Here is a 27,658-nt window from a genome sequence, read left to right as displayed (position 1 = left end):
ATAAATTTTTGAAAAAGTATTAATAATAATGTTTTAATAATAATAATCAGTGTATTTTACCTGTCTCCTTCTGTTTGAGTGTGTTTTTAATAATGCATGCATTGTCTGAGTGTGCACCATGTGCAGGTGTGTGTGCATGTGGTTGGCAGAGGACAGCCTCGGGTCTCATCCTCAGGAACGTTGTCCACCTGTTTTTTTTTGTTGTTGTTGTTTGGTTTTGTTTTTATTTTAGAGAGAGGGTCCCTTGTTAATGTGGAGCTCACCAGTTAGGCTGCATTGGTTGTCCAGCAAGTGCCAGGGTCCTCCTACCTCTGTCTGCCCAGTACTAGGATTATAGGCCTACCCCCAGCATTTTCCATGGATGCTGGGGATCAATCTCAAATCCTTATGCTTACAAAGCAGGCACTTACCAGCTGAGCCATCTCCTCAGCCATGAATATGGTTACTACAAAAATTTAAATAGCTGGGGCTGGAGAGGTAGCTTAGAAGTTGAGGTGTTTGCCTGTGAGGCCTAAGGACCCATGTTCAATTCCTCAGTACCCATGTAAGCCAGATGCACAAGGGAGCACATGCATCTGGAGTTTGTTTGTGGTGGCTGAAGGCCCTGGCAGCCCATTTGTTCTCTCTCTCTCTCCCAAATGAATAACTGCAGTTAAAAAAAAATTTTTTTAATTGCAAATGTGGTTCCCATTATATTCACATTGAACTATGCAGGGTGAGGTCCTAGAAAGGTATCATACACAGAAGGAAAACTGTCTCATAAACCAAAAAAAGTAAGGCAAGGTAAGAATGAAAGACATTGTTTCTAATTTTGAGAGTGCTTTAAAACAACTGTTTTGCCTTCTTTAAGGAAACTTGCTGACATATTGGAGTAAGTTCCTACAGCTTTCAAAGCCTGTGGAAGGTTAAGCACAGAAGCACACAGCTGTGACCTTTCATTCAGGAGTCAGAGGCAAGAGGGTCACAAGTTAGAGGCCAGCTTGGGCTACATATGTAGCAAGACCCTGCCTAAAAAAATTTTTTAGTGGTGTTGCCATTTTGAAAACTGTAAAATGGGCTCACCATCTTCATTGATAGCAAGCATTCAGCCTTTGAGACTTGAGTGAAGTCAAATTTAGTGAGCTAGAGTGAACAGTCAAGTTGGAAAACACTGCATATACACCACTAGCCCAAGATTGTGTTCGTGATTAATAAATAAGGAAATTCCAAGAGGTTTTTCAAATGTTTGGACAATAAAAATAATTAGAATAAATATATAATTTCACATACGCATATGTAAGGCCTTATAAGCCTTTTAAAAAACATTTATTTTTATTTACTAATGAGCAGAAAAAAAAATGAGTGGGTGTGGCGGGGCCTCATGTCTTTGCAAATGAACTACAGACACATGTGCCATGTTGTGCATCTGGCTTTTCATGAGTACTGGGGAATTGAGCTCAGGCCTTGTAAGCCTTATGATTTGTCTCTTCAAATTATTGAATCTGAATGTGTGAAACTATAAGGTGAAAGGAGAATGGACTGTACAAAAGGCAACAGTGCTGTTTGTCTTGGATGGGTGGGGAAAATAACTTTAGAATTGATGGGTAAGAAAAACAGGACCAGTTGTGTTCTATATTGTTTATTTCTCGTTTTCTTAGATGCTTGTTGCCAATATTGACTTGGGCCCTACTATCTTGGACATTGCTGGCTATAACGTGAATAAGACACAGATGGATGGGATGTCCCTGTTACCCATTTTGGTAAGTCTTAAGCCAGTCCTGAGCTAAAACTCTGAAATAGATTCCAGGTATATAAAAACTAAGCAAAAAGATCTTAAAGTTACTGAATCTGAAGGGTAGAGACAAGTTTTTCTCTGATCTGTGGAGAGAAGGAGTTTATAAAGGAAAAGACATGATTGGAGCAAACCCAACCTTAAGCTTCTGTATCCTCTTCTCATGCATCAAAGTGAAGGCAGGTGACACATTTAGAAAACATTTACAACATATGTGCAGAAGGGAAGTTCTTAGAAAGCAGAGGTTAATATCCCAGTACAAAAATGGACCAGAGACTCATACGAGAATTAGAAATGGCCCAAGTCATTGCAAAAGGAGTACTTCAGTATGTATCAAAGACATGCCTATTCAAAGGAGGCCTTTATCACCTGTGAGCTGGCAAAGATTGAAAAGGGCCAGTGTTGGCAGAAGTCCACGAGATTGGAAACTGTTCATACACTATTCTTAGATGTGCATGCTGTGTAACTCAGGAGGCTAGTTTAACAAGGCATATTGCTTCAGAACAGAATACACATATCTAGCAATCCCATGTGAGGAAGTACTTTAGGAACATGTCCATTGCAAAAATGCTGGAGTGTAATCTATGCCTGGCACTACACAGAGATGTGTCTAAAAAATTTACCTGCAGTGCTGATAGAAACTGAAAGCCTAAATGCCTGCTAGACAATGGGTTCAATGTGAAAACCCAGCCATAGGACATAAAGCCAGCACTACATGATGCAGGTCTGAAGTCGCTGGCTTGGAAAGATGCCTGCCACATACTGTGACTAGAAGTTCCGTTCACACCAGCATCTCACCCATTACAAGTACCCACAAGTAGTTAAGATATAGAGAAGCTCAGAAGGGTCAGTCGTGTATGATAGCCCTCTCTCTGGCTTACAAAATTACAGGCAACTCATTCAACTGAGCGTTAAAGTTTGTTAGTAGGCAATATGATTCATATAGTACATGACACATAAGTTACTAGAACCAGCCACTCTGTTTTTTAACTTGTTTTATTGACAGCTTCCATAATTATAGACAATAAACAATGAGAATTCCCTCCCCACCCTCATTTCCCCCTCACAAATCCACCCTCCATCATATCCCCACCCCTTTAGTTAGTCTCTTTTATTTTGATGTCATCATCTTTTCTTCCTGTTATGAGGGTCTTATAGAGGTCATGGACAACCAGGCCATTTTGTGTCTGGTAGATTGCATTGTAAGGAGTCCTACCCTTCCCTGGGCTCTTACATTCTTTCTACCACCTCTTCCACAGTGGACCCTGAGCCTTGGAAGGTGTGAGAGATACCTCAATGCTGAGCACTCCTCTGTCACTTCTTCTCAGTACTATAGTGACTTTTGAGTCATCCCAGTAGTCACTGCCATCTAAAAAAGAGAAGCTTCACTGGGCATGGTGACACACGCCTTTAATCCCAGCACTCTGGGAAGCAGAGGGAGGATTGCCATGAGTTCGAGGCCACCCTGAGACTACTTAGCAAATTCTAGGTCAGCCTGGGCTATAGTGAAACCTAAAAAAAAAAAAGCGAGAGTAGCAGTAATATATGGGTATTAACATTAAGAAAAGAGTTTGCAGGCCAGTTTGGTGGAATAATATTTGCATTTAGCCAGATACTACTACTGCAGGGCTCATGACCACCCCTGCCATAAGCTTTTGAGTAGGTTTTCAGTACCAGGCATGTATTCTCTCCCATGTTAAAGAACAGTTGGTTTTCCCCATAACAGACATGTCACTGTTGCACCAGTTGGCCCATTTGGCCTGGCTGGCCAGTCTTAAGGCTTGCAAAGTCCTCTGCTGTTTACCATTATTGGTGACTTCTCTCTCCCACAGGTCTTCATGCCGCATAGCTTTTTCCAGCTTTCTGTTAGTGGGTTCACAGGGATGGGGGTTTCAGCTCAGTTCCAGATTGATTTCTCAATGGCCTGCAGCCCAAGCATGTGGAGTCTTGAGAGATAGGGCCTTACCATCTAGTTCTGGTGGGAAATCAAGAAATTTGGCAATGGCCTATAGTATTTTGGGGCCATCAGGGACTCTCTGGCCAACAACTCACTAGACAATATCCTATCTCTGACTCTGAAATTTTTCTAGTAACAATTTATGGCTTCTGGGTACACCATTATCAAAGATGATTTCCATATGGCTTATTCATAACATCTTAATTTTTTTGTTTTTTTTTTATATTTATTTATTTGAGGGGGGGAGCAGATGGAGAGAAAGAGAATGGATGCGACAAGGCCTCTAGCCACTGCAACTGAATTCTATATGCATGCACCACCTAATGCAACTGACTTTATGTGGGTACTGGGGAATTAAACATGGGTCCCTTGGCTTTGCAGGCAAGCAACTTAGCCATTTTTCTAGCCCACAACATTCTAAGTTGTGATTAACCCTCCCCCCACCTTTCCTTTACTCAGTCCCTTCCCCTGACCTCACTTAGGCCATTGCACCCCCAATAATCTATTCATCTACTTACATACATACAATACCCTCCCCTTAAGTCTGCCCCTCTCCTCCCTCCTGTTAGACCCTTGCTGGTCTCTGCTCCTGACTTTTACTCCAATTTACACACAAGTCTAAAAATTTGTAGCTGGGATTTGAGAGAGATCATGTGGCATTCAGCTTTCTGGGAGTGCAGCTCAGTAGCAAAGCACTTAGCAATCATCACAAGGCCTTGAGTTCAGTCTCTAACACCTCTGGTTAGGGGGAGACCTAGGCAGACCCAGACCCTGGGGTCAGTGGGTTCCTGTGTGAGAGAGAAAGAGGAGAGAGATTTGTAAGCAATCAGATCTGACCACTTAGTCATCTCCCCAGCCCTTACATTGTCATTTTTTAATAAAGTTTATTTTATTTTTATTTATTTGCAAGGGGGGAAGAGAGAGAAAATGGGCATACCAAGGCATTTTGCCATTGCAAACAAATTCCAAAAGCATACGCCCCTTTGTGCATCTGGTTTTACATGTTGCATGGGGAATCAAACCTGGGTCATCAATCAGACTTTGCAAGGAAGCACCTTTAACCACTGAGCCATCTCTTCAGCCCCCTTTATGTTGTCTTTTGAGAAAGAGAGAGAGAGTATAAGCACACCAGAGCCCTAGCCACTGCAAATGAATTCCAGACGTGTGCACCCCCTTGTGCATCTGGCTAACATGGGTCCTAGGGAATCCAACGTGGGTCCTTTGGCTTTGCAGGCAAATGCCTTAACCACTAAGCCATCCCTCCAGCCCTGGAGGGAAAAGTTTTATCAGCATAGCCCCACTCATCCATCAGCCTGTAGCTGCTGAGCTGAGTAGATGTAACACATCACTTAGTCATGGAGCCTAAATAGACATTTTCTGACCTTTCCCAGAAAGTTAGTTTTGTTTGGTTGGCTTTTTTGGTTTTGGTAGGTTTTGTTGTTATTGCAGTTTTTTGTTTTTACATCTAATACTGCTCATTTAACTTTAAAAACATTTCACATTCTAGACTTTCAAGAGGAGTCTGGAAGGATGGCTCAGTGTGAGTTCTTGCCACAAGTGGAGGGCCTGAGAGGTTCTTGAATTTTCATTTACGTAGTTCTCTGACAATGAGGAGTTCAACAGTTTGTTTTAAAACGGTCTGTTATACTACACTTAAAAACGTCTAAACAAGCCGGGCTTGGTGGCGCACGCCTTTAATCCCAGCACTCGGGAGGCAGAGGTAGGAGGATCGCCATGAGTTCGAGGCCATTCTGAGACTACAGAGTTAATTCCAGGTCAGCCTGGACCAGAGTGAGACCCTACCTTGAAAAACCAAAAAAAACAAAAAAGTCTAAACAGTTCTCATGCCAGCTTACTCTTCCACTTCCACAACGGAGAGTGTCTGTGGAAGGTTATGTCATTGTATATAAAAACAAGAGGGCTGGAGAGATGCCTTAGCGGTTAAGCGCTTGCCTGTGAAGCCTAAGGACCCTGGTTTGAGGCTCGGTTCCCCAGGTCCCACGTTAGCCAGATGCACAAGGGGGCGCACGCATCTGGAGTTCGTTTGCAGAGGCTGGAAGCCCTGGCGCGCCCATTCTCTCTCTCTCCCTCTATCTGTCTTTCTCTCTGTGGCTGTCGCGCTCAAATAAATAAATAAATAAATTGTTTAAAAACAAGAAACCTGAAGCTAGGTGGATGCCCACATAGTGTCCCCAGGTCCAGCCTCACAGTATACACCCCAAGCTACAGCTCCCAGAGGTGTCTTCCGCCATAGCATCCATGCTAGGCAAGGGGTATCCAGAGTTGATCTCTAGCTAATAACCAGACAGCTAACACCACCTTACAAGTTGAAAACAAATTGCCAGAACCATCGTAAAATGCCTCCTCACACCAGCAGCACAGTGCACAGAGTAAAAACATGACAATGCTCATTTTAAAACTGATTTAAGGAAATATGTAACTTTGAAACAGTGTCAAGGCACACCAGACACCCATGCCCACTTCATGTAACACCTGACCCTTTGAGAGACTACCAACAGCCACATGCAACCAAGGACAGCTATGATTTTGACCCAAAATTGAAGATACTTATTTTGTGTAACTCCATTGCACATTGCTCAAAAATATAAGCCTTGTAGGTGACAATGTTGTAATGCACTGTCAAAAGGTTGACACCCGCCTGAGACTTCTTAGTGCATTCCAGGTCAGCCTGGGCCAAAGTGAGACCCTACCTCAAAAAAACCAAAAATGAAATAAAATAAAATAATAAATAAATTAAAAAAAAAAGGTTGACACCCAATAGAGGGTAGATTTGGGAGGGGAAAAATAAGGATAATAGGAGGTAATTATCATGGTTTATTGTCTCTACTTACAGAAGTTGTCAATATAGTTTTAAAAGGGGGTTTGATATCCCTGGACTACAATAAGATCATGATCAAGGTTTGGAGGGATAGCTTAGCAGTTAAGGTCCTTGCCTGCAAAACCAAAAGACCCAGGTTTGACTTCCCCAGGACCCATGTAAGCCAGATACACAAGGTGGCACATGTGTCTGGAGTTTGTGGTGGCTGAAGGCCGTGGAGCATCCATTCTCTCACACACACATAAATTAATATTTAAAAAGATCAGAATCAAATTTTGTCATTAACTCCGGTAAGAGTGAGAGAGGGTAAGAGAGAGCTCAGAAAGAAGATGTCCACCATGGCACTCCCCTGTTCTAAGGCGCTTCAGAGAAGACACCACTTTGTTTACCCTCGCCTCTCTTGACCTTCCTTTTGCACCATGAAGCATAGCCTTCACTTCCCACCCATAGTTTCCTTCATCTGTCTTTGCCATTTCATCAAGTCTAGAGTTCTCTTTTTCCAGACATCATCTTCATCTACAAGAGCCCTTCTTGGAAAATTCTGCAAAATTGATAGGGGTTTAGTTCTTGTCTGTACAAAGACGGCAGAGGCAAACATCTTGCCCTTCTTTCCTGGAGTCACTTTGGCCTTTTTGTGGATTGTCTCTGGGTGGTACAGGGCACAGTTCTCTGACCTCACCCCAGCTGCCTCCATGAGAACCACAGAAAATTTCAAGGGCCTCTCCGTGACAGAAGTTTCAAACATGGTCAAGTCAGTCACCTTGGAAACCCAAAGCCAATGCTTGGTTCTAACCCAGAGATTCTGATGTGAGGGGCGTGGGATATAACCTGGCCCTGGAGGCTTTTCAAGCTCCCCTGTTGATTTTTAATAATGTAGCAAACTTTGGGAACCATGGATGGAGTCTTTCCTCTGGCCACTTGACGCTCAAGTGTGGGACTTGGAGGTGCACTGAAGTGTAGCATATACCTTCCCCAGGCTTTCAGCTTGCCTGGGTTGGGATTAGCAGCCAGAGTAAGGAAGCATGGCACTTCTGAAGTCTGCAGTGACTCTTAATTTCTGAGACCTGGAGGTGTACAAGATTGTTTAGGTTTTGTTGTCTGTGAGAGTAAGAAAATATTCCTGTTTCCAACTCCCCTTTCTTATCCTTGGCACACTAGCTCTCACGCACCTCCCCCATACACACACACGCATGCTTATGCAGCTGAAGTGTTTTTTTAGAGGAGTGGATCTTACACCAGCATTCTCCAGAGACACTTGTGGGGTTGCTCAAAACCTAGTTCCTCTTCACCTGCATTAGAAGCTAAGATTTTGCATTTGTCGTAAGTTCTCCACTTTGGGCTTTAACCACTGCTTCAGAAGATGTTTCTCACATTTTGCTATGCGTGGAAGTAACCTGATAAGCTTATTAAAATAGAGATTTTGAGGGCTGGAAACATGGCTTAATGGTTAAGGCACTTGCCTGTAAAGCCAAAGGACCAGGTTCAACTCCCCAGGAACCATGTAAGCCAGATGTACAAGGGGGCGCATGTGTCTGGAGTTTGCAGTAGCTGAAGGCCCTGGCATGCCCATTCTCTTTCTGTCTGCCTCTTTCTCTCTCTCTCTCTCTCTCTCTCTCTCTCTCTCTCTCTCTCTCTTTCCCTTCCCTTACAAATAGGTTAAATTAAAATTTTATTAAAGATTTTTGAGGACTAGGAAGATGACTCAGCAGTTAAGGGCACTTGCAAGACTTGCTGGCCGAGATTCAGTTTCTAAGCTGTCCACATGAATCAAATGCAAAAAGTGGTGCAAGCATCTGATGTTAATTTGCAGTAGAAAAAGATCCTGGTGTACCTACACATACAAACATAATTTAAAAAAAAATTGTTGTTGTTTGTAAGCAGAGAGCGCATGATAATGGACACTCCAGGGCTTAGTGCTGCTGCAAAGGAACTGCAGAACATGCACCACTTTGTGCTTTTTGTGGGTACTGGGGAATAGCACCCAGCTCATCAGGCTTTGCAAGCAAGTGCCTTTAAGTGCCGAGCCATCTCTCTAGCCCCAAATAAATTTGTTTTAATATTTATTTAATATTTTGGCTCAGCAGACCTCTTGTAGGGAGCTGGCCATGTAGTTCAGTGGTAGAGCACCTGCCCAGCACGTGCGTCCCTGGGCTTGATCCCCACACTGGGACGAGAGTAGGGCTGAGAGTGTTCCTGTCCTTTCCTGCACTCGGCCACCTGGCCTTTTGCAGGAACAGGGAAAACCACTTTAAGGTCTCCTTATTGTTATCTCTCTGGTCCATTCTAGATTTTGCTCCGGGGGCTGACTTCTGAGCAGGCAACTTTAACCGCCACTTTGTGCATCTGGCTTTGTGGGGGTACTGGAGAGTCAAGACCAGGCCATCAGGCTTTGCAAACTAGCACCTTTTAACCACTAAGCCATCCCTCCAGATGTATGTTGTCTTTTTTATTTTTCAACGCAGGGTCTCACTCTAGCCCAGGCTGACCTGGAATTCACTATGTAGCCTCAGGGTAGCCTTGAACTCACAGTAATCCTCCTACCCCTGCCTTCCAAGTGCTGGGATTAGTGTGTGCCACCACACCCAGCCCAGCTCTGTTTTGGAGGGAAAAGTGCAGTCTTGCTCAGAAACTTCCCATTTTTCCCATCACCTGACATTCTTGTGTTCTTTAGAGATGGGGTCTTGCCCAGATTGGTCTCAGCCTCCCACATGGCTGGGATGACAGGTATGTCCTCTGCACCCAGCTTCTCTGCTATTCAGCCTCCTGGTGTGACCTCTGGCCTCCGCCCAACCTTGTGCTTCCTGATCTGAAAGCTGTGTGCTTGGAGCCATGCCATCAGGTGCTCTGCTTCTGGCCTGTACTCATCTGCTTTTGATTCAGAACTTGTTCTTCTAGATCCTTCCTTGCTTTACCATTTGTGTACGCCTCTTAAATTGTTGGATTTAAATTCTGCCTCCTCTTCCCCTACACACCACCAGTGCACAGTGCAAAGTAAACAAGGGGATATGTACTATACCTTCATCGCAAGTGGCTCAACCAGTCACTCCTCAGCACTCCAGCCCTCTTGACTTGCTTTCCTATCCTGTTAGGTTAGGAGTCTTCTGAGTCTAAGGTTAGAACACGTCACACAGTGCCTGAGTTGCATTTTCACTGTAAGCTTGACTTTGAGCAGTTTTTCCTCCAACTCTGATTATTGTTTAGCTGCTTTATTAGTTTCCATGCCGGGCATGGAACTATTAAATGTTCAAAGCATTTGACTACTACTTTAAAATGCTATAAATACCATATGTGATACTCAGTAGCTTTCATATGCATCCTTCTAAGCCATTCCTTTTATTCTTGAATGAATCCACTGGTTTTGACTCCCAACTCCCCTTTGGCAGTGAAGTAAAATGATGGCAGTCTAGATCTTCCCTGTGCATACCACAAAGAAACCACCTTTGCTGTTGTTTTTTTTTCCTAGAAAGGTGCCAGTAATTTCACCTGGAGATCGGATGTTCTGGTGGAATATCAAGGAGAAGGCCGTAATGTCACTGACCCGACCTGTCCTTCCCTGAGTCCTGGAGTGTCTGTGAGTAGCAGTTTGTATTGGCTTAAGCTGTTTTCTCACATGGTAGTCGGGTGCTACTCCTTAGTCACCTGAACTGTGCTTTGAACTCTTGCCATTTGTGTGAGAAGCATATGTATCTGCCCACATTATTATTTGGCCAGTTCTATTTCAGTTTTTCTATACTTCCTAATAGTGTGCCATTTTTTACTAGGGACTTTTTTGTTTGTCTGTGTGTTTTTTGAGTTAGGATCTCGCTGAAGCCCCGGTTGACCTGGAACTCACTAGACTTGAACTCATGACTATCCCCCTACCTCTGCCTCCCAAATGCTGGGATTAAAGGCGTGTGCCACCGCACTCGGCTCTTATGGGGACTTCCAATGAGAGAGAGATAGGGTTCCCATCATGTGTACCTTGCATTGTTGGCAGCCAGGCAGATGTTGAAGTTGCTAACAGCCATGCTGACCTGGCTTTGGAGAATAGAAAGACAGTTGCCAACATGTTTCATGTAAAGGATCCAACAACTTGTGGACCAGCACAGTCTGTGGAAGACATGAAGTCAGCTTGGTTACATAGTGATGTGTTCACTTGCAAGGGATTTCACAAACTTCTTTGTGCGTTTTCCCCTTGTCCTTCAGGATGATGGTTCCAGATAGTCCTCAAAGTGACTCATTTGAATACTTCTTTTACTTCTTTATCTCTGCAAATTCACAACTGGTCTTAGCCAACTTGGCTGCCCTATAAGTTTTTGCTGCCATTGAAGAAGCCTTCAGTTTAACTTTTAAAATATTCTTACAGCAATGTTTCCCAGACTGTGTTTGTGAAGATGCTTATAACAATACCTATGCTTGTGTGAGGACGATGTCAGCATTGTGGAATTTACAGTACTGCGAGTTCGATGACCAAGAGGTAAGAGTGGCATCTGTCTGTACCTCTTTCTGCACCCCGTGTCTGGTTCCACTGCTTTGTTGACTGGGCTTGGAGACAAAAGTACAGTTCCAAGGGTTCTACCCAGGGAGCATGAGCGTCCTTCATGCATTTACACTTGGTTATCCTGTAGTCAATGAAACACGAGTTTCCTAAGTACAGGCCTCACTTCTCTAACTGAATGGAATAGCAGTTTTCTCCACTCACCAACCCAAAGCAGACACACAGTTCCCTTTTTCAGAATGGCGCATGATAGCATGTGGCCTGCTCTGGTGATGGGGGTAAAACTGAATCACATCTGTGGAGATAAGAGGAATTGGAAGAATTTCCTAGCAAGCTGAGCAGGAGCCATTCCTTGCACTGCAGTCCAGTCCGGTGCCGTTCAGTACAGTCGGGCAAAGGCCAGGGAGAACCAGCCATGCAAGAAAGTGGGCCTTGGGCCGTACCAATGGTATGGAACATTTGATCCTGTGACTGTCCTGCCGTCCGTCCATTGAGCTCTCTCTGTTGTCAGCATGTGCTCACCTGCTCCACGTGGCCACCCTCATCCAACCGTCTGGAGAGGTCACCATTCTGTTCGCAGCTCAGAAGCACATTGGGCCAGCAAGAGTGCTTTCCTCAGCTGAGCACCTCTTCTTCCTTCCCCCATGGTGTTTATCTGGTTGAGAACTATTTGATAGTCTGAGGATGATCAGTTAAAGCCATTAGAGGCAGCATTTACCTCCTGGACTCTTGACCTATCATTTGACTTCAATTTGGAAAAAAGCATGTTGTTTAGAGAAGGAATATTGACATTGGACATGTCTAATGTTAGAAATAATACTGTATCCTCCTCCAACTCAGGTAAGCCATTCCAACCCACTTTTAAAATAGAAGAAAACATAAGCTGAGTGTGGTGGCACATGCTATTAATCCCAGCACTCGGGAGGCAGAGGTGGGAGGATCACCATGAGTTCCAGGCCACCCTGAGACTACATAGTGAATTTCAAGTCAGCCTGGGCTAGAATGAAAATCTACCTTGAATAAAATCAGAAAAAGAAAAAAAAATAGGAAAAAAACATTTGTATTGTAGAAGTTAAAGCACCCTTCATATTTATTCTCTTATTGGAATCTTTCAACTATGAGGCGAAAATAAGCCTTCTGGACCAGGTTCAGTTCCCCAGCAACTACATTAAAGCTCTGGACCATGCATCTGGCGTTTGTTGGCAATGGCAAGATTCTCTGGCACACGCATACATGCAACACACACAGCTAACATACATAATTTCTCTTAAGTCTCCAAATGCTAACCTCCCTTGAGTAGCTTTGTTACTGTGCTGTTACTGAGACTTTGCTATGGAGGGCCCTCCCTGCCTTCTGTTGTCTGCGCTAGTTACAGAGTGGTTGTTTCGTCTCCTGCCTTGTCTTGAAGACATGAGTGTGCAGGTGGTTCTTTTCCATCATTGGGCTGTAGGGCCAGAATAGCACAGGTGCACCACTGTTTCAGTTGGCTCACTGAGGGGTCCTTAGAACAGGCTTAGTCTTTTCATCGACTTCTCCCATCCCCTTTAAAATAATTTGCAAGCCAGGCGTGGTGGCACATCCCTTTAATCCCAGCATTTTGGGAGGCAGAGGTAGGATTGCCTTGAATTCAAGGCCACCCTGACACTACATAGTGAATTCCAGGTCAGCCTGGATTAGAGTGAAACCCTACTTGGAACCCCCCCCCCCAAAGAAAAAGCATTAGGACTATTTCCTTGATATTAATAACCTTGTTTTCCCCCCACCTCTCCTTCTTCCCTCCTCCCTTTGCCTCTAGGTGTTTGTAGAAGTCTATAATCTGACTGCAGACCCAGAGCAGATCACTAACATCGCTAAAAGTATAGACCCAGAGCTGTTAGGAAAGATGAACTATCGGCTAATGATGCTGCAGTCCTGTTCTGGGCCAACCTGTCGCACCCCAGGGGTTTTTGACCCCGGGTAAGTTTCCTTTGTCTTCAGTTTCTTTGCCAAGATGTCTCCAATGGTCATGCTGTTCTGGAAGAGAAAGGGAGCCTGGGGCTTCCTTTGGCTTTGAGCTGAGCTGTGTTTATTCTTTGGCTTTGGCAAGAGACTGCTGTGTTCTTGCTGTGTCAGCCTGTTGTGCTGGGAAGATAAGCTGCCTGAAGCAGGCTGTCTGTGTGGTGCCAGTGGATGCTGTAGTGGCTTCCCCTGCCTGGAGAGTCTCTAACTCTTGTCAGGGAACCACTTGGTTATACAGTCACCACTGACCTATACTGCCCTGTTCTTATATTGCTTCATTTTTAGAAACACAGATTGCAAGGCTAGGGAGATGGCTGACTCTGCTTGTGAGAGAGATTGCCATGCAAGAATGAGGGCTTCATACCACCTGAGCTTGATTCCCCACACCCACATAAACAGTTAGGTATGGCCATGCATACCTGTAGCCCCGGTCCTGTGGTAGCAGAGGTGGGAGAACCTTTCTGACCAAAATTATGAGCTCCAGGTTCAGTGTGAGACTGTCTCAAGGAACTCCATGAATGAGCAGTATTGGAGGGCATGTGATTCTCTCCTGTGGCCCCCACACATATGCCGCATGAGGCACAAACATCGGACACACCACGCCATGCATGCTACACACAGATTTGCCAGCATTTTTCTGTATTAAAATCTATGGTAATAAATATAAGCTCAGGTGCTGAAATGTAAACCCACTGTAGCATGTGGAGTGTAAAAGGGTTTCTCGCCTCCTAAGTGGGACTTTTTGTGTATGTGGACTTTTTTCTTTGAGGAAGGGGGACTTGTTAATACAGTACCTCATCAGCAGGACACTGGCTATTAGTGTTCCATGGATTCAAATTGCTATGATGAGAGGCATGGCATTACTTTATGCTTGAAGATTATGAAGATAAAGTCAGCCTGTCACTATAATGACACAGTTCTTGCACTGAATGTAGGGAGAGAGGAAAGTGAAGGTTTTAGTTGATAGTAACTTGTTTAGCCATCTTCACATTAAATTTTGTCTTCACTCCAAAATGGAGATGAATGTGAGTGAGCAGAAAAACTAGATTACAGATTGTTAACTGTGATGTCTATTTATAAATAGTGCTTATTTGGCCAGAGACACAGAGTCCAGTTCACTAAAACTAGGGCGGGGGAAATGGCTTAGTCAAGACACTTGCTTGTGAAGCCTGCTGGCCCTAGCAGTTCCCCAGTACCCATATCACAAACCAAGATACAAAGTGCTGCATACATGTGGAGTTTGTTTACAGCAACTAGAGGCAATGGCATGCCCATTCTCATTTTCTTTCTGTCTCTCTTTCCTGGAAAATAAGTAAAACTAATTTAAAGGTAAATAAAACTGGTCACTAACACAGTGCTAACATCGTTCAGTGCGTTCGGAACCCTCATCTGTAGCGTGCAGGGGTCTCTGGGTTCAATCCCTAGCATTGCAAAGACAAAACTAATGTTAAAAAATAAATAATAGGGGCCTGGAGAGATGACTCAGTGATTAAGGCACTTTATCTGCAATGCCTTATGACTTGAATTTGATTCTCCAGTATCCACATAAAGCCAGATGCACAAAGTGGTACATCCATCTGAAGTTGGCCAGAGGTCCTAACACATGTGTGCACATTCTCTTTCTCTGCCAGGTGTGGTGGCACACGCCTTTAATCCCAGCACTCAGGAGGCAGAGATAGGAGGATTGCTATGAGTTTGAGGCCAGCCTGAGAGTATATAGTGAATTCTAGGTCAGCCTGGGCTAGCATGAGACCCTACCTCAAAAAAAAATTAAAAAAAAAAAATCAGGCTTGGTGGCACACATCTTTAATTCCAGAAGTTTGGGAAACAGAGGTAGAGGATGCCTGTGATTTTAAAACCAGCCTGAGACTACATAGTGAATTCCAGGTCAGCGTGGGCTAGAGTGAGACCCTACCTCAAAAAAAAATTAAAAAAAAAAATCAGGCTTGGTGGCACACATCTTTAATTCCAGAAGTTTGGGAAACAGAGGTAGAGGATGCCTGTGATTTTAAAACCAGCCTGAGACTACATAGTGAATTCCAGGTCAGCCTGGGCTAGAGTGAGACCCTACCTCAAGAAAAAAAATTAAGTTAGGTGTTGTAGCACGTCTTTAATCCCAGTACTCGGGAGGCTAAGGTAGGAGGGTTACTGAGTTCAAGGCCACCCTCACCTACAAAGTAAGTTCCAAGACAAGCTAGGGTAGAATGAAACCCAACCTTGGGGAAAAAAGAAAAACAGCAAAAAACATCTATAATTCTATTACTTAAACTAAATAACTTTCTTGATTTACTGTAGTAAGATTGGTCAAGCACTTCTAGCGCCCAGCTCTGTTCACTCTCAAAAGCACAGACTAAGCCAGGCATGGTGGTGCACACCTTTAATCCCAGTGCTCAAGAAGCAGAGGTAGAAGGATCACTGAGTTCAAGGCCACCCTGAGACTACAGAATCAATTCCAGGTCAGTCTGGGCTAGAGCCAGACCCTGACTCAAAAAAAAAGAAAAGAAAAGAAACAAAAACAAACCCCACAGAGTTTCAGCTGACAAGTGCTGATTTTGGAGTATCCAATAGCTCCTTAGCTCACAGTCTTACCAAACCGAATTGAGTTATATGTTGATAGCAGGTAATGCTTTTAAGCATGTATTCTTTGACTGGCTTTGGAAATTTGAAGCTAAGTTCTAATCCCTTGAATGGAGGGTGAAGGCACTTGGACCTCTTGGGTTCTAACCACTCTACTGCCGTGCCCACATCTGTCCAATTCAGGACAGCTGCAGGAGCTGCGTTGTTTGTACTGAGCATCAAGATCCAGTTGTAGACACTACATGCAGCTCTCAGAGCCCAAGCAGCTTGTCCAAGACTCCAAAGAATAGATCCAGTGTGGTCTAGCTCCCAGGACATGCCCTCTGATTTTGCTGTATATACGTATCAGCCCTGATTATTCTTCACGACCACATGTTATTTGGCCCTATAAAATTCTCTGAAGTGGGGTCAGCTTAGTAGAGCATGTAGGCCTAACTGTTGGAACATAGCCACCCACATTAATATTGTCTGTGGCTAGTTTGGACTCAATAAAGTTAAATGACTAGGACAGAGACTGTATGGGTTGCAACTAGCAACCACTAAAATATCTAGCTTTTTATTAAAAAAATTGTTATAAATAATACTAAGATGTATAATAATACATTGTTATAAATAATACTAAGAGTTTATAGGTGGCAGGTGTAAATTGTAGTTTTGTTTTTAGCCTGTACACCTAAAATAGCAGTATGTTCTGTACATCTACCAGGTCCCAGCTAAGTTACCATTCTGCATTCACTCTGCCTTTCCCCTTAAGGAATTAGTAGGGTTTTGTGTCAAATGTCTTCCATGACAGCCTTTTATTTTATTGGTGGCCACAGAGATTATCAGAGAGATTAGTTGGCCTCTCAGCATGTATGGTACACGATGCTGAGCTTATAACTACTGAGTCCCCATGCTGTTTCCCACTAGGATCCCTTGTGGTTTCTTTTATGCTCCTTCCTGCCAGCTTTCTGCTGGAGAATAGTCTGAAGTACTCTGTCACTAGCTGGAGTTTTTGTAACTTCCTTTTCTCATCTTGCAGGTACAGGTTTGACCCACGCCTCATGTTCAGTAACCATGGCATTGTCAGGACGCGAAGGTACTCAAGACATCCTCTGTAGCGACTGTGTCTGCAGTGGGATCCTGCACGCCTCTTTCTGATGAAGTGATTGTAGTCGGTGTCTATAGCTCATCTTTGAGACCACACCTAGAAGAGCTCTGGACTGCCAGTTTAAGTCCTGTTTGAAAGCAACTCAGTCAGCTGACTTCTTGTGCAACATGTCTATGGATCTGACCCTGGTCTCTTCCCTCAGATGACAAATGGACACTCCTGAGGTCTTTGTCCTCACCTTTCCCTTCATCATTGGGCCACAGTGCGTGATTATTCCCCACGTGGTCCAAGTCAGAATTTGTAAACCCATTCAGGTAAATGGCAATACTTTAGGGCAAAGAAAACCTTTTAGTGTATAGCAAGGCCCAGAATCAAAGCCCTGCATAACATTTCAGAAAACCCCTCACTATCAAAAATACTAACATCACATGGCTTGAAGAATAACCACCAGAGCTGAGTCACCTGACTTAAGAATCAGTGCCATTGTTTTAGGTAAGGAACACTGTTCATAAAATCACAGTATGGCAGACACGTCACCCAAGCTCTGTTCATGTTTGTGGAATTCTGGACAAGAACAGAAAGCTGTGGTAAAGGCTAATCCCCAGCAGCTGCTGAAGGGAATGGCCGTCTGTTTCCCATTGGCTGTCCACCATGTAGAAAGCCCGGCAACACCAGCCCCGCTGAGCTGTCCGTTCCTGAGAGACGTCATAGCGCCGTGAGAAGGAAAGACTGCCGCCAGTGCGAACAGTGCCTCCGAGAGCCTTCGGAGGAGAGCGCTCTTGTGGCTGGTTGAAAGCTGCATATAGAGTGAAGTGCCTGTCCTGCAGGAAGCCTGGGTGCAGGTGCCACGAATGAAGTCATTGGCTGTCATTCTCATTTGTTTTCAGATTATCAATGTCTTAACGGTTGGTGTGAAGTACCAACTACTTTATTCCACTTTCTTCTCCCCTTTGCATAGATTCATTCTGTGTCTGGAGTCTTGAATAACTAGGGGTCCAGTCAATATTCCCCTGTCAGAACCAGCTCTCTATTCCTCACTGTTTAGAACTTTTCTACAGTTACATTCCTTGGCGTGAAGTCCAAGTAACTTTCTAACATTTTCACAAAAACTCTTAACTGGTCATGGGGATGACAGGGGAGAAGGATGAGCCATGATTTTAACCTGTTCAACTCAGGCAGTGATTTTTAGCTTTACTTAAGGCCTTCTGTCAAGCTTTAAGCACTTGGTAAGACATGGCCATAAGTCAGTTTTCTTTCAGAATTCCTGAGAGCCATGTTGGGTTACTAGCCACTGGGTTTATTCCTTTACCTCATGTGACCCCAGCAACTGGTGAGGTCTAGAGACCAAGAGTCAATGAAATGGACACCTCTGCTGTGAATGAGGAAGCAATTCCTTCAGAGTTGTTTTTTTTTTTAAGTTCAAGCAAATTACAAAGTTGAATATGGATACTGGTTTTATTTTCCATTTCAATTAATATAATTAATTAACTTGAAATTAGTGAAAGTTGACCATAGCTATTCCCAAATAAAAAGAAACCAACTCTCACCCAGGTCTTGGACTGAGATGTCATATTATTCAGTTTTACGATGCTGGTTTCTGGAAGTAGATGCTGTCAGAAATGACAGTCAGCTGCCAGCAGTGTCCATCTTACTGCTATTACATTCGGCTGGCATGGTTGGGTGGTAGAAAATGGTGATGTCCTCTCCCTACCGCCTAGTTGTGGCACCTTTCCCAGTTAACATCTGAGTAGAGACCTCATTAGCCTAGCAAACAACAGAATGCGCTGCACTACGAGAAGCTTGCCTTGCTCTTTCTTAATTGTTCTGACTTAGAGTCTTCTCCCTTTGAAGGAGTTCACATCAGTGTTTGCTGGTGACCTTCACAAATAGAGGACCATAAAACCATTGGAATAAAAAAGGTTACACGGTTTCCTATTTTAAAGTTCTTTCACATACCATTTCAAAAGTAGGGAATGCCTCTTGAGCGTCTTTGGATTGAACAAAGGGTGCTGCTGTAGACACATTTTGAGTTGGGAGTACTAGGAGGTTTTGTTCAAACTAGTAAGGATAGCAAGGAGAAAGTGTGTCTGAGGATGTGTGCTTTGTTTACTGAAATGGGGTGGAGAGGTAGGGTTAGATCTGTGATCCTTCCAAAAGAGCAGAAGGAATTTCCCTAACCCACTGATGGGACTTAGATAGGTACATTTTGAGCTCCTTAATTTCGCTACCACTTCATTCCCAGTGGATTTTGTAAATTCCTTCATTGTCATCAGTTGTTCCTCAAAGTTAATTCTGCCCTGGCTCTATCTCAGCCATTCTCTTAGAAGTGCCCTTCACAGGACCCCTGTTCACTGCTGCACTTTTCAATGAATTAAAATTTATCTCTGTACTAGTAGGAATGTGTCCTTTTTATAGTCCTCAAATAGCAACTCTGACAGGTACTGTTTTATCAAGATGCTGCAGGGAGTCAAGCCCAAGGCTCACATATATCAGGTAAGTGTTGTCCCACTGAGATGAGATACATCATTGGACTACTGTTTAATGTTTAAGTCACTCACTCACCCAGTATTGAAAATTTCCCATTTCCTCATCAAGTTCCTTAGTTTCTACCTGACTAGGAAGAACTTACACATATGGCCCCTACCTTAGCTTTTTTTGTTGTTGTTGTTGAGAGGGAGAATTAATTGGTGTACCAGGTGCTCAGCCATTGCAATCGAACTCCAAATGTGCTACCTACTGGGCATATAAGACCTTGTGCTTGCCTCACCTTTGTGTGTCTGGCTTATGTGGGATGTGGAGAGTCAAACATGGGTCCTTAGGCTTCACAGGCAAGTGCCTTCACCACTAAACCATCTCTCCAGCCCTTGGCCAGCTTTTTTGTTGTTGTTGTTGTTGTTTCTTGTCTTTTCAAGGTAGGGTTTCACTCTACTTCAGGCTGACCTGGAATTCCCTATGTAGTCTCAGGATGGCCTCAACTCATGGCAGTCCTCTAACTTTGCCTCCTGACTGCTGGGATTAAAGGCGTGCACCACCACACCTGGCTTTGTTTTTGTTTTTGGCAAGATGGCTTTAGTGGTTAAGGTGCTTGCCTGCAAAGTCTAAGTACTTGGGTTCAATTCCCCAGTACCCATGTATGCACAAGTTGGCACGTGTATCTGCAGTTTGTTTGCAGTGGCTAGAGGCCCTGGTTGGCTGGCGCACATGTGCTCACTCGCTCACTTGCTCTCTCTCACATGGTGTTTTTATTTGCAAGGAGAGAGAGGGGAAATGGGCATAGTAGGTCCTCTTGCCACTGCAAATGAACTCCAGATGCACTTGTGCATCTAGCTGTATGTGGGTGCCAGGGAATTGAACCCAAGTCCTTAGGCTTTGCAGGCAAGTGCCTAAACTGCTGAGAAATCCCTCCAACCCCATGTGATAAGTTGTACTGAAGGGAGAATACTGAACTTGAACTTCTATTTTATAGCAAGCCTGCTCTTTGCTCCAGAAGGAAAAAAAAAAAAACTTCATCCCTCGAAGTTGCTCACTACAAACACAGTGATACCAACAAGAATGCAGCCATGCTTGGGGCCCATGGTAGACTGTCTTCCTCAGTGTTGCTCAGCTGGTTAGTAGCAGGGGTCACCTATCTAGATACTTCCTCTGTCCTATCCAAAGAGGCTGTCCAAGAACAATAGCTAGGATGAGATTAGATGAGCTGCCTTGAATCTCAGAAGTCAGGTAGGAAGATTGCCAACTTTGAGGCCAGCCTGGGACTACAAAGTGAGTTTTGGGTCATCTGGGTCTGGAGTGAGACTCTACATGGAAAAACAAAAAGGGGGAAGCTATCCTGGACTATATAGTAGAACCTTGTCTTAAAAAGACAAAGGGAGCCAGGTGTGGTGGTGCACACCTTAAATCCCAGCACTCGGGAGGCAGAGGTAGTAGGATCGTTACGAGTTCGAGGCCACCCTGAGACTACATAGTGAATTCCAGGTCAGCCTGGGCCACAGTTAGACCCTACCTCGGGGAAAAAAAAAAAAAAAGACAGGGAGTGGAGCTGGAGAGATGGCTCAGCAGTTAAGGCACTTGCCGCAAAGCCTGACATCCTGGGTTCGGTTCCTCAGTATTGATGTAAAGCCAGATGCACAAAATGGTGTATGCATCTGGGGTTCTGCAGCATCTACAACCTCTGGCTCGCCCATTCTTTCTCCTTGGAAATAACTAAAATATTAAAAAAGGGGGAGTAGCCAGGTGCTATTACTCATGCCTTTAATCCCAGAACTCTGGGATCTGAAGTAGGCTCACCATGAGTCAAGGCCATCCTGGACACACACACACACACACACACACACACACAAAACACACATATAGCGGATTCCAGATCGGCCAGGGCTATAATGAGATTGTCTCAAAAATGAAAAGTCCTATTGCAGTTAGCTTTTTATTGCTAAGACATACATATGCTAAGAAGCAGCATACAAGAGGAAAGTGCTTATTGCAGGTTTACAGATTCCAGGGGAATTTTCATCATGTCAGAAGAAGCTGGCTTACTTTAGCATCCACAGAGAAGCTAACACCAGCAAGCACAAACAGCCAGAGCTCAAACTTGGCTCTCAACACACCTTAGTAGGGCTGGACTCTTGATACAGCTCCTCCAACAGGCTGCTGGAGACATAAGTAGGAAGCTTGATCAGAACTCCAAGCCTATGCAGGCATACATTCACATTCAAACCATCACATTCCACCCCTAGCACCCATAGACTTATGATCATCTCACAATGCAATCAAAAGTCCAAAATCTCATCTGAGATTCAAGACTATCTCTTAATTATGAGCCCTGTAAACTCAAAACACAACTTTCATACTTCCAGTACATAATGGCACAGAGTAAAAACATTTCCACTGGGGGGAAAAAAAGCATAACGAGCAGAGACTGTACCAATGTAAAATAATAACCAGCAGGTAAAAATTATCTGCAGTTTCAAGTCCAACATGGACTTATGAGCCAATGGACCAGTGGTGAAAGTCTCTTGATTTCTAATTTTGCCCTCTACCTGGGCTGCTCACAACATGGGGAAAATTCTGTCCTGAGCCAGCAGCTCTCCATGGCAGCCATCCCACAGTACTGGTATTTCCAAAACATCTTTAGGTCTATACTGCAAACTACATTTTCATTTTCACAGAACCGTACAATGGCCTTATTTGGCCTCCACATAGGAATTCCAATCCTGCTTCACATCACCAAGGGGCCATTTCCAAAAACCAAAACTGTTAAACATCCAATGACCCTTTCTTTCCAGTATTTGTTATACTCCATAGGACCAGGTGAGCTGCCAAGTTTGTTAATGCAGGGAGGAATAAATCTTGACCTTGAAAAGGATACTCCTTTACTAGTCTTCCTTCAAGCCACTTCTTTTCAAAAGAAGTTGCATTCTTACCAGCTTGAGATTGCTTTTTTTAAAAATATTTCATCTATTTATTTTAAAGAGAAAGAGGGCGGGGGGAGAGAATGGGCAGGCCAGGGCGTCTAGCCACTGCAAACAAACGCCAGACATGTGTGCCCCCTTGTGCATCTGGCCAATGTGGGTCCTGGGGTCAAATTGAACCTGGGTCCTTTGGCTTTGCAGGCAAAACAACTGCTAAGCCATCTCTCCAGACCTCTTTTTTTTTTTTTTTTTTTCATTAAGTTTTTAAGGTTGGGACTCACTCTAGCCTAGGCTGACCTGGAACTTATTCTAGTCTCAGGCTGGCCTCCAACTCACATCAGTCCTCCTACCTCTGCCTCCTGAGTGTTGGGATTAAAGGCATATGCCACCATGCCCAGCTCTAGCTTGAGCTTTCTATGGGTGGACTTTACCTTTTGGTGTCTTTTCTATTGTCCCAATGCAAAGCAGTTGGCTCACTCTTGGTGGTGATTAACGTAATTGTAGTTTAAGTAACCTAAAACCAATCTCTGTGCCTTTAACTTCAAACTTGCTTGAATTTGTCCTATAACAAACTACATGTTTCATGTCTTTCTGTTTTATACCTCTGCCAAGCACTCTAGTCCATTACTTTAAAATTCAGCCTTGTTCAGGGCAAAACAACACAGCCAGCCTTTCCACCAATAGCCCAGTTCCAACAAAGTTTTCTTTTTCCCCTTTAAATATTCATAAACCATGCTGGACGTGGTGGTGCTTGCCTTTAATCCAAGCACTTGGGTGGTAGAAGTAGGAGGATCACTTTTAATTCAAGGCCAGCCTGAGATTACATAGTGAATTCCAGGTCAGCCTGGGTTCAAGCAAGGCCCTACCTCAAAACAACTAAAACAAAGTTCATAAGCCAAGCCTTCATGGTCCACTATTCTCTATACATTTAGATTTTTTTTTTTTTTTTTTTTGAGGTAGGGCCTCACTCTAGCTCAGGCTGACCTGGAATTAACTATGTAGTCTCAAGGTAGCCTCAAACTCACAGCAATCCTATCTCTGCCCCCCAAAGGCTGGGATTAAAGGCGTGTGCCACCATACCTAACTTACATTTAGAATTTTTAAACTCTCATGAGAATAGCCTATTGTGCTCAGCTTACAGTACTGCATTGCTTCTCTGATCCAAAATACCAAGACCTATATTCCAACCACAGACACATTCCAAAAGACCAAAGATCACCTGATCAGATTTATTGCACCAATGACCCCACTACTTGGTACCAATTTTACTGTCACAGTTACCTTCTCATTGCTGGGACAAACACCTGACCAGAAGTAGCTGACAGGAGGAAGGGGTTTATTTCAGGTTTCTAGAATCCAGGGGAAGCTTCAATATGGTAGAAGCTGGCTCACTTGCATAGATCCATTGCAGAGAGGCATTGCCAACAGCCTGAAACACACAGAGCTAGAGCTCAAATTTGGCACTCTACACAACCTTAGTAAAGCTGAAAAGATCTGCCTTCAGGGACTAGAGAGATTGCTTAGTGGTTAAGGCATTTGCCTGCAAAGCCAAAGGACCCCAGTTTGATTCCCCAGGACCCACGTTAGCCAGATGCACAAAGGGGTACGTGTGTCTAGAGTTTGTTTGCAGTACCTGGAGGTTCAGGTGCACCCATTCTCTCTCCCCCCCCCTTTCTCTGTCAAGTAAATATTTTAAGCCGGGTGTGATGGCACATACCTTTAATCCCAGCACTCGGGAGGCAGAGTTAGGAGGATCACTGTGAGTTCAGGCCGCCCTGAGACTACATAGTTAATTCCAGGTCAGCCTGGACCAGAGTGAGACCCTACCTTGAAAAAAAAAAAATACACACACACATACACACATATATATTTTAAAGATCTGCCTCCAGTGACAGCTCCTCCAGCAGGGTATGGTGGCCTTTAATCCCAGCACTCAGGAAGCACTGGTAAGAGGAGTGCTGTGAGTTCAAAGCCAGCTTGTAACTATACAGTGTGTTGCAGGTCAGCTGGGCTAGAGTGAGAAGCTACCTTGAAAAAAAAGTCTGAGACTATGGGAGACATACATTCACATTCAAACCAGCACAAACCATCTCTGGGGTTTTGTTTTTTGAGGTAGGGCCTCACTGTAGTCCAGGCTGACCTGGAATTCTCAGTGTAGTCACAGGGTGACCTCAAACTCATAGCAATCCTACCACTGCTTCCCGAGTGCTGGGATTAAAACCAGCATCTTTTTTTTTTTAATGCTGGACTTGAACCCTTGAACATGCTAATAAGCACATGCCAATCCACTGAGCTGTGGTCCCTGCACCAAATCCAGCTTTCTATTAAATACTACCATCTCTGCTCTATGAAGGATTTGTCTCTCCCCCATCACACAGCAGACTTTACTGTGCCAGGTAATGGTCTGCTGGGCTTGGTTGTGAAAGGAAATTGGTCTGTTCCTACAGGACAGTATGTAGAAGGGGAAGAAAGCCTGTCTTTATACAAGAAGTGTCTCTACCATTCAAGCTCGTGTCATACTTCTCAGCATCGTTGGTGGACAGTGAAAAGAGGACTCCCCTCACCCCCATTAATGATTCCCATTTTGGCTGCAGTAGCCGGCTTCCAAAACGGCTGTTAATGGTCCTGTGTGGTTCCTATGCACAGTGCATCACGGTTGGTCAATGTAACTAGCAGAATATGGTATGTGTGATGGCATATGGCTTCCAAGACTAGGTCATAAATGCTGTGGCCACTTCTGCCTTGCCCTCTCTTGGATTATTACTTTAGGAGAAAACTGCCACCATATTATGAGGCAGTGTTTGGGTAGACCTGCTTTTGAGAGCAACTGCTCTGTCCAAAACAGTAGAGAACAGGTGTGGTGAGGTCCACAGTAAGTATGTGAAGCTACCTCTGAAAGATCAGCCCCAACTTGGCAGCCATGTGAGGGAGTCATTTTGAAAGCACACTTTTCAGCCCCAGTCAAAATTTCAGATGTCTGCAGACTTAGTCAACATCTTCAGTTTCACCAGTAAGTTTCTTTTTTTTTTTTCAAATTTTTTATTTATTTATTTGAGAGCGACAGACACAGAGAGAAAGACAGATAGAGGGAGAGAGAGAGAATGGGCGCGCCAGGGCTTCCAGCCTCTGCAAACGAACTCCAGACGCATGCGCCCCCTTGTGCATCTGGCTAACGTGGGACCTGGGGAACCGAGCCTCGAACCGGGGTCCTTAGGCTTCACAGGCAAGCGCTTAACCGCTAAGCCATCTCTCCAGCCCACCAGTAAGTTTCTAAGTAAGGGGCACCCAGCTAAACTGCTCCCTAACTCATGACCCTAAGAATATCATGATGTGCTATAAAAAAAAATGTTGAGAGTGCTGGAGAAATGGCTCAGCAGTTAAAGGCTTGCAAAGCCTCATGGCCTGGGTTCAATTCTCCAGTATCCCAAGTAAATCCAGATGCGCAAAGTGGTGCGTGCATCTGGAATTTGCAATGGTAAAAGTTCTTAGCGCACTCCTTCTCTTTGTGTGTCTTTCTCTTAAATAAAAATTTTAAATGTTTCAAACTGCGGATTTGAAGGTCATTTGTTACACAGCAATGTATGAATATTGTAATATCCATACTACTTTATGAAGAGATAAACTGGCTCAGGCCTTTTTCCAAAGCTCATTTAACTATAGGTGCCTGAGGCAAGGCCAAGCTGTTTAGTGGCAGAGGTTCATCTTGTCTCCAAAGAGGAAAAATGTCTATAGTGTGGTGGCTCACAGTGTAACCCCAGCACTAACACTTAAGCTTCTTTTTATACTTTTCTCCCCAATCCCTATCTTCTATCATCTCCCTGGAGGTTGGACGATCAAAAATTCATGGCCAGCTAGCCCTAACTATATAGTGAGACTCAGAAAACCAAGGCTGGACTGGAGAAATGGCTTAGTAGATAAGACGCTTGCCTGCAAAACCAAAGGACCCAGGTTCAATTCCTTAGGAGCCATTATAAGCCAGAAGCCCAGGGGATGCATGCATCTGGAGTTCGTTTGCAGTGGCTGGAGGCCCGGGTGCCCCCATTCTCTCCTCTCCTGCCTATTTCTCTCAAATAAATAAAAATAAAAGGAAAAAAACGAGGGCTGAGGATGTAGCTTGGTGGTGTAGTGTATGTGCCTGGTATTCATAAGGCTCTGAGTTGAATCCCTAGCACTGTGTGTGTGTGTGTGTGTGTGTGTGTGTGTGTGTGTGTGTGTGTATTAAACTCGAAAAATATAAATACATCCTGCTTCCCACCTATTGTTACTAAGACCAAGGAGATGCTTCTCTGTGGAATGACTGCTGAGATGCCCTCGGCACATGTTGGAAACTATTTTAATGGGCTGGGTTGCCTGGCAGGTTCGTCACACGTCCAAGGCTCTCTAGTGTGTCTCCATAATTTCAAAAGCTGGTGCAGGGAGTTGGAAGGGGGGAATCAGCCCTTAGCAGCTGCAGATGCCAAGAGTGGGGCTTAGTTCCTACGGCACCTGTTGTCTCTATGCCTTCTCTCCCCTGGGGCTGGGAAGGCGGCTCAGATGTATAACTGATTGAATTCCATCTTCAGTCCCCAAGACTCACTTGCTCTGTGCTCTTTTCTTCCCAGGCTGCCTCTCCCAGCATCTCCCAGATGAGGTTCGCGGCAACATTAATTAGGCCTGAAGTCGGCCTGACACCTTGGGTTCTTTCTAGGGTTCTGGAACGAGTGATTGCTAACATTGAAACACCTTTCAGGGCAGCCATCAGCCCTCCACTGCGCTCCCTTGAATGCTTTCCCAGAGAAAGTAGCCTATGGTTTCATGTTGGGTCCTCCACACAGCCAGGGAAGCTTGAAGTTCCTGCTGGCCCCATCCGGGCCCTCGCCCTCTCCCTCTTACCTGTCATGTGTGAATGCCCCGCTGAGGGCTCAGCCACATGGGTAATCGCTGCTGGCAGAGGGGCAGGAAACTGCAGCAAGGGTGTGTCTAAGGAGCCCTTCCTGTCTCCAAACCGCTAAAATGGCTATTTCCTGACCTGGCTATGAAACATTCCCACAAACTTACCGCAGCTAGAGGAGATGCAAAGGATGCCCGAAGATGATGTCCAGTCTCCAAGGACATAAGCAGTTTCAGGGAGTCAGGTGGTGCTTGTTGATGTTGTTATGTGTTTGATTTTGGTGGGGAGTTGAGACAGGGGCCTCATGTGTAGCACCGGCTGGCCTTGACTCTGCAGTCCTCTGGCCTTAGCCTTGAGTGATGGGATGACAGGCATACACAACCACGTCTGACTCATGAAAGTCAAGGCCACCAGCTGTATCCACTAAGCATCACTGTCTGCCTTCTGCTGACACAACAGCCTGGCAGCCCCAGTCCCAGCTGCTGAGGGCACTTTGATTCTAACTTGGCAGGGAAGAAAGATAACACGTTGTAACTGACTGTCTTTATGGGGAACACAAGGGAAAGCCCTAAATGATTCTTTCATCACTAATTGCCCTAGATTTTGAGTGTTCTGTTTTTAAGTCCATTTCCTTCTGTAGGTATAACTTTTTAAAAAACAAAATAAAACCA

The 27,658-nt window shown here is 44.4% G+C and overlaps 1 protein-coding gene across 1 annotated transcript in view; it reads left to right on the top strand.

Moving 5' to 3' along the window:
* Gns (glucosamine (N-acetyl)-6-sulfatase) overlaps positions 1–19,104 on the top strand; it is a 48,557-nt gene extending 29,453 nt beyond the window's left edge. The window contains exons 10-14 of the mRNA XM_004650058.3: positions 1,638–1,739; positions 10,031–10,138; positions 10,913–11,023; positions 12,840–13,000; positions 16,641–19,104. Coding sequence (XP_004650115.1) covers positions 1,638–1,739; positions 10,031–10,138; positions 10,913–11,023; positions 12,840–13,000; positions 16,641–16,719 — 561 coding nt within the window. The 3' untranslated portion in view covers positions 16,720–19,104. The remainder of the gene's footprint in view (positions 1–1,637; positions 1,740–10,030; positions 10,139–10,912; positions 11,024–12,839; positions 13,001–16,640) is intronic.
* Positions 19,105–27,658: the final 8,554 nt, after the last annotated feature.

This window comes from Jaculus jaculus, chromosome 6 (genome assembly GCF_020740685.1).
Source record: "Jaculus jaculus isolate mJacJac1 chromosome 6, mJacJac1.mat.Y.cur, whole genome shotgun sequence".
NCBI classification, from domain to species: domain Eukaryota; kingdom Metazoa; phylum Chordata; class Mammalia; order Rodentia; family Dipodidae; genus Jaculus; species Jaculus jaculus.
The sequence above is the reverse complement of the archived record's forward strand: the minus strand, read 5'-3'. Positions and strand labels throughout refer to the sequence as shown.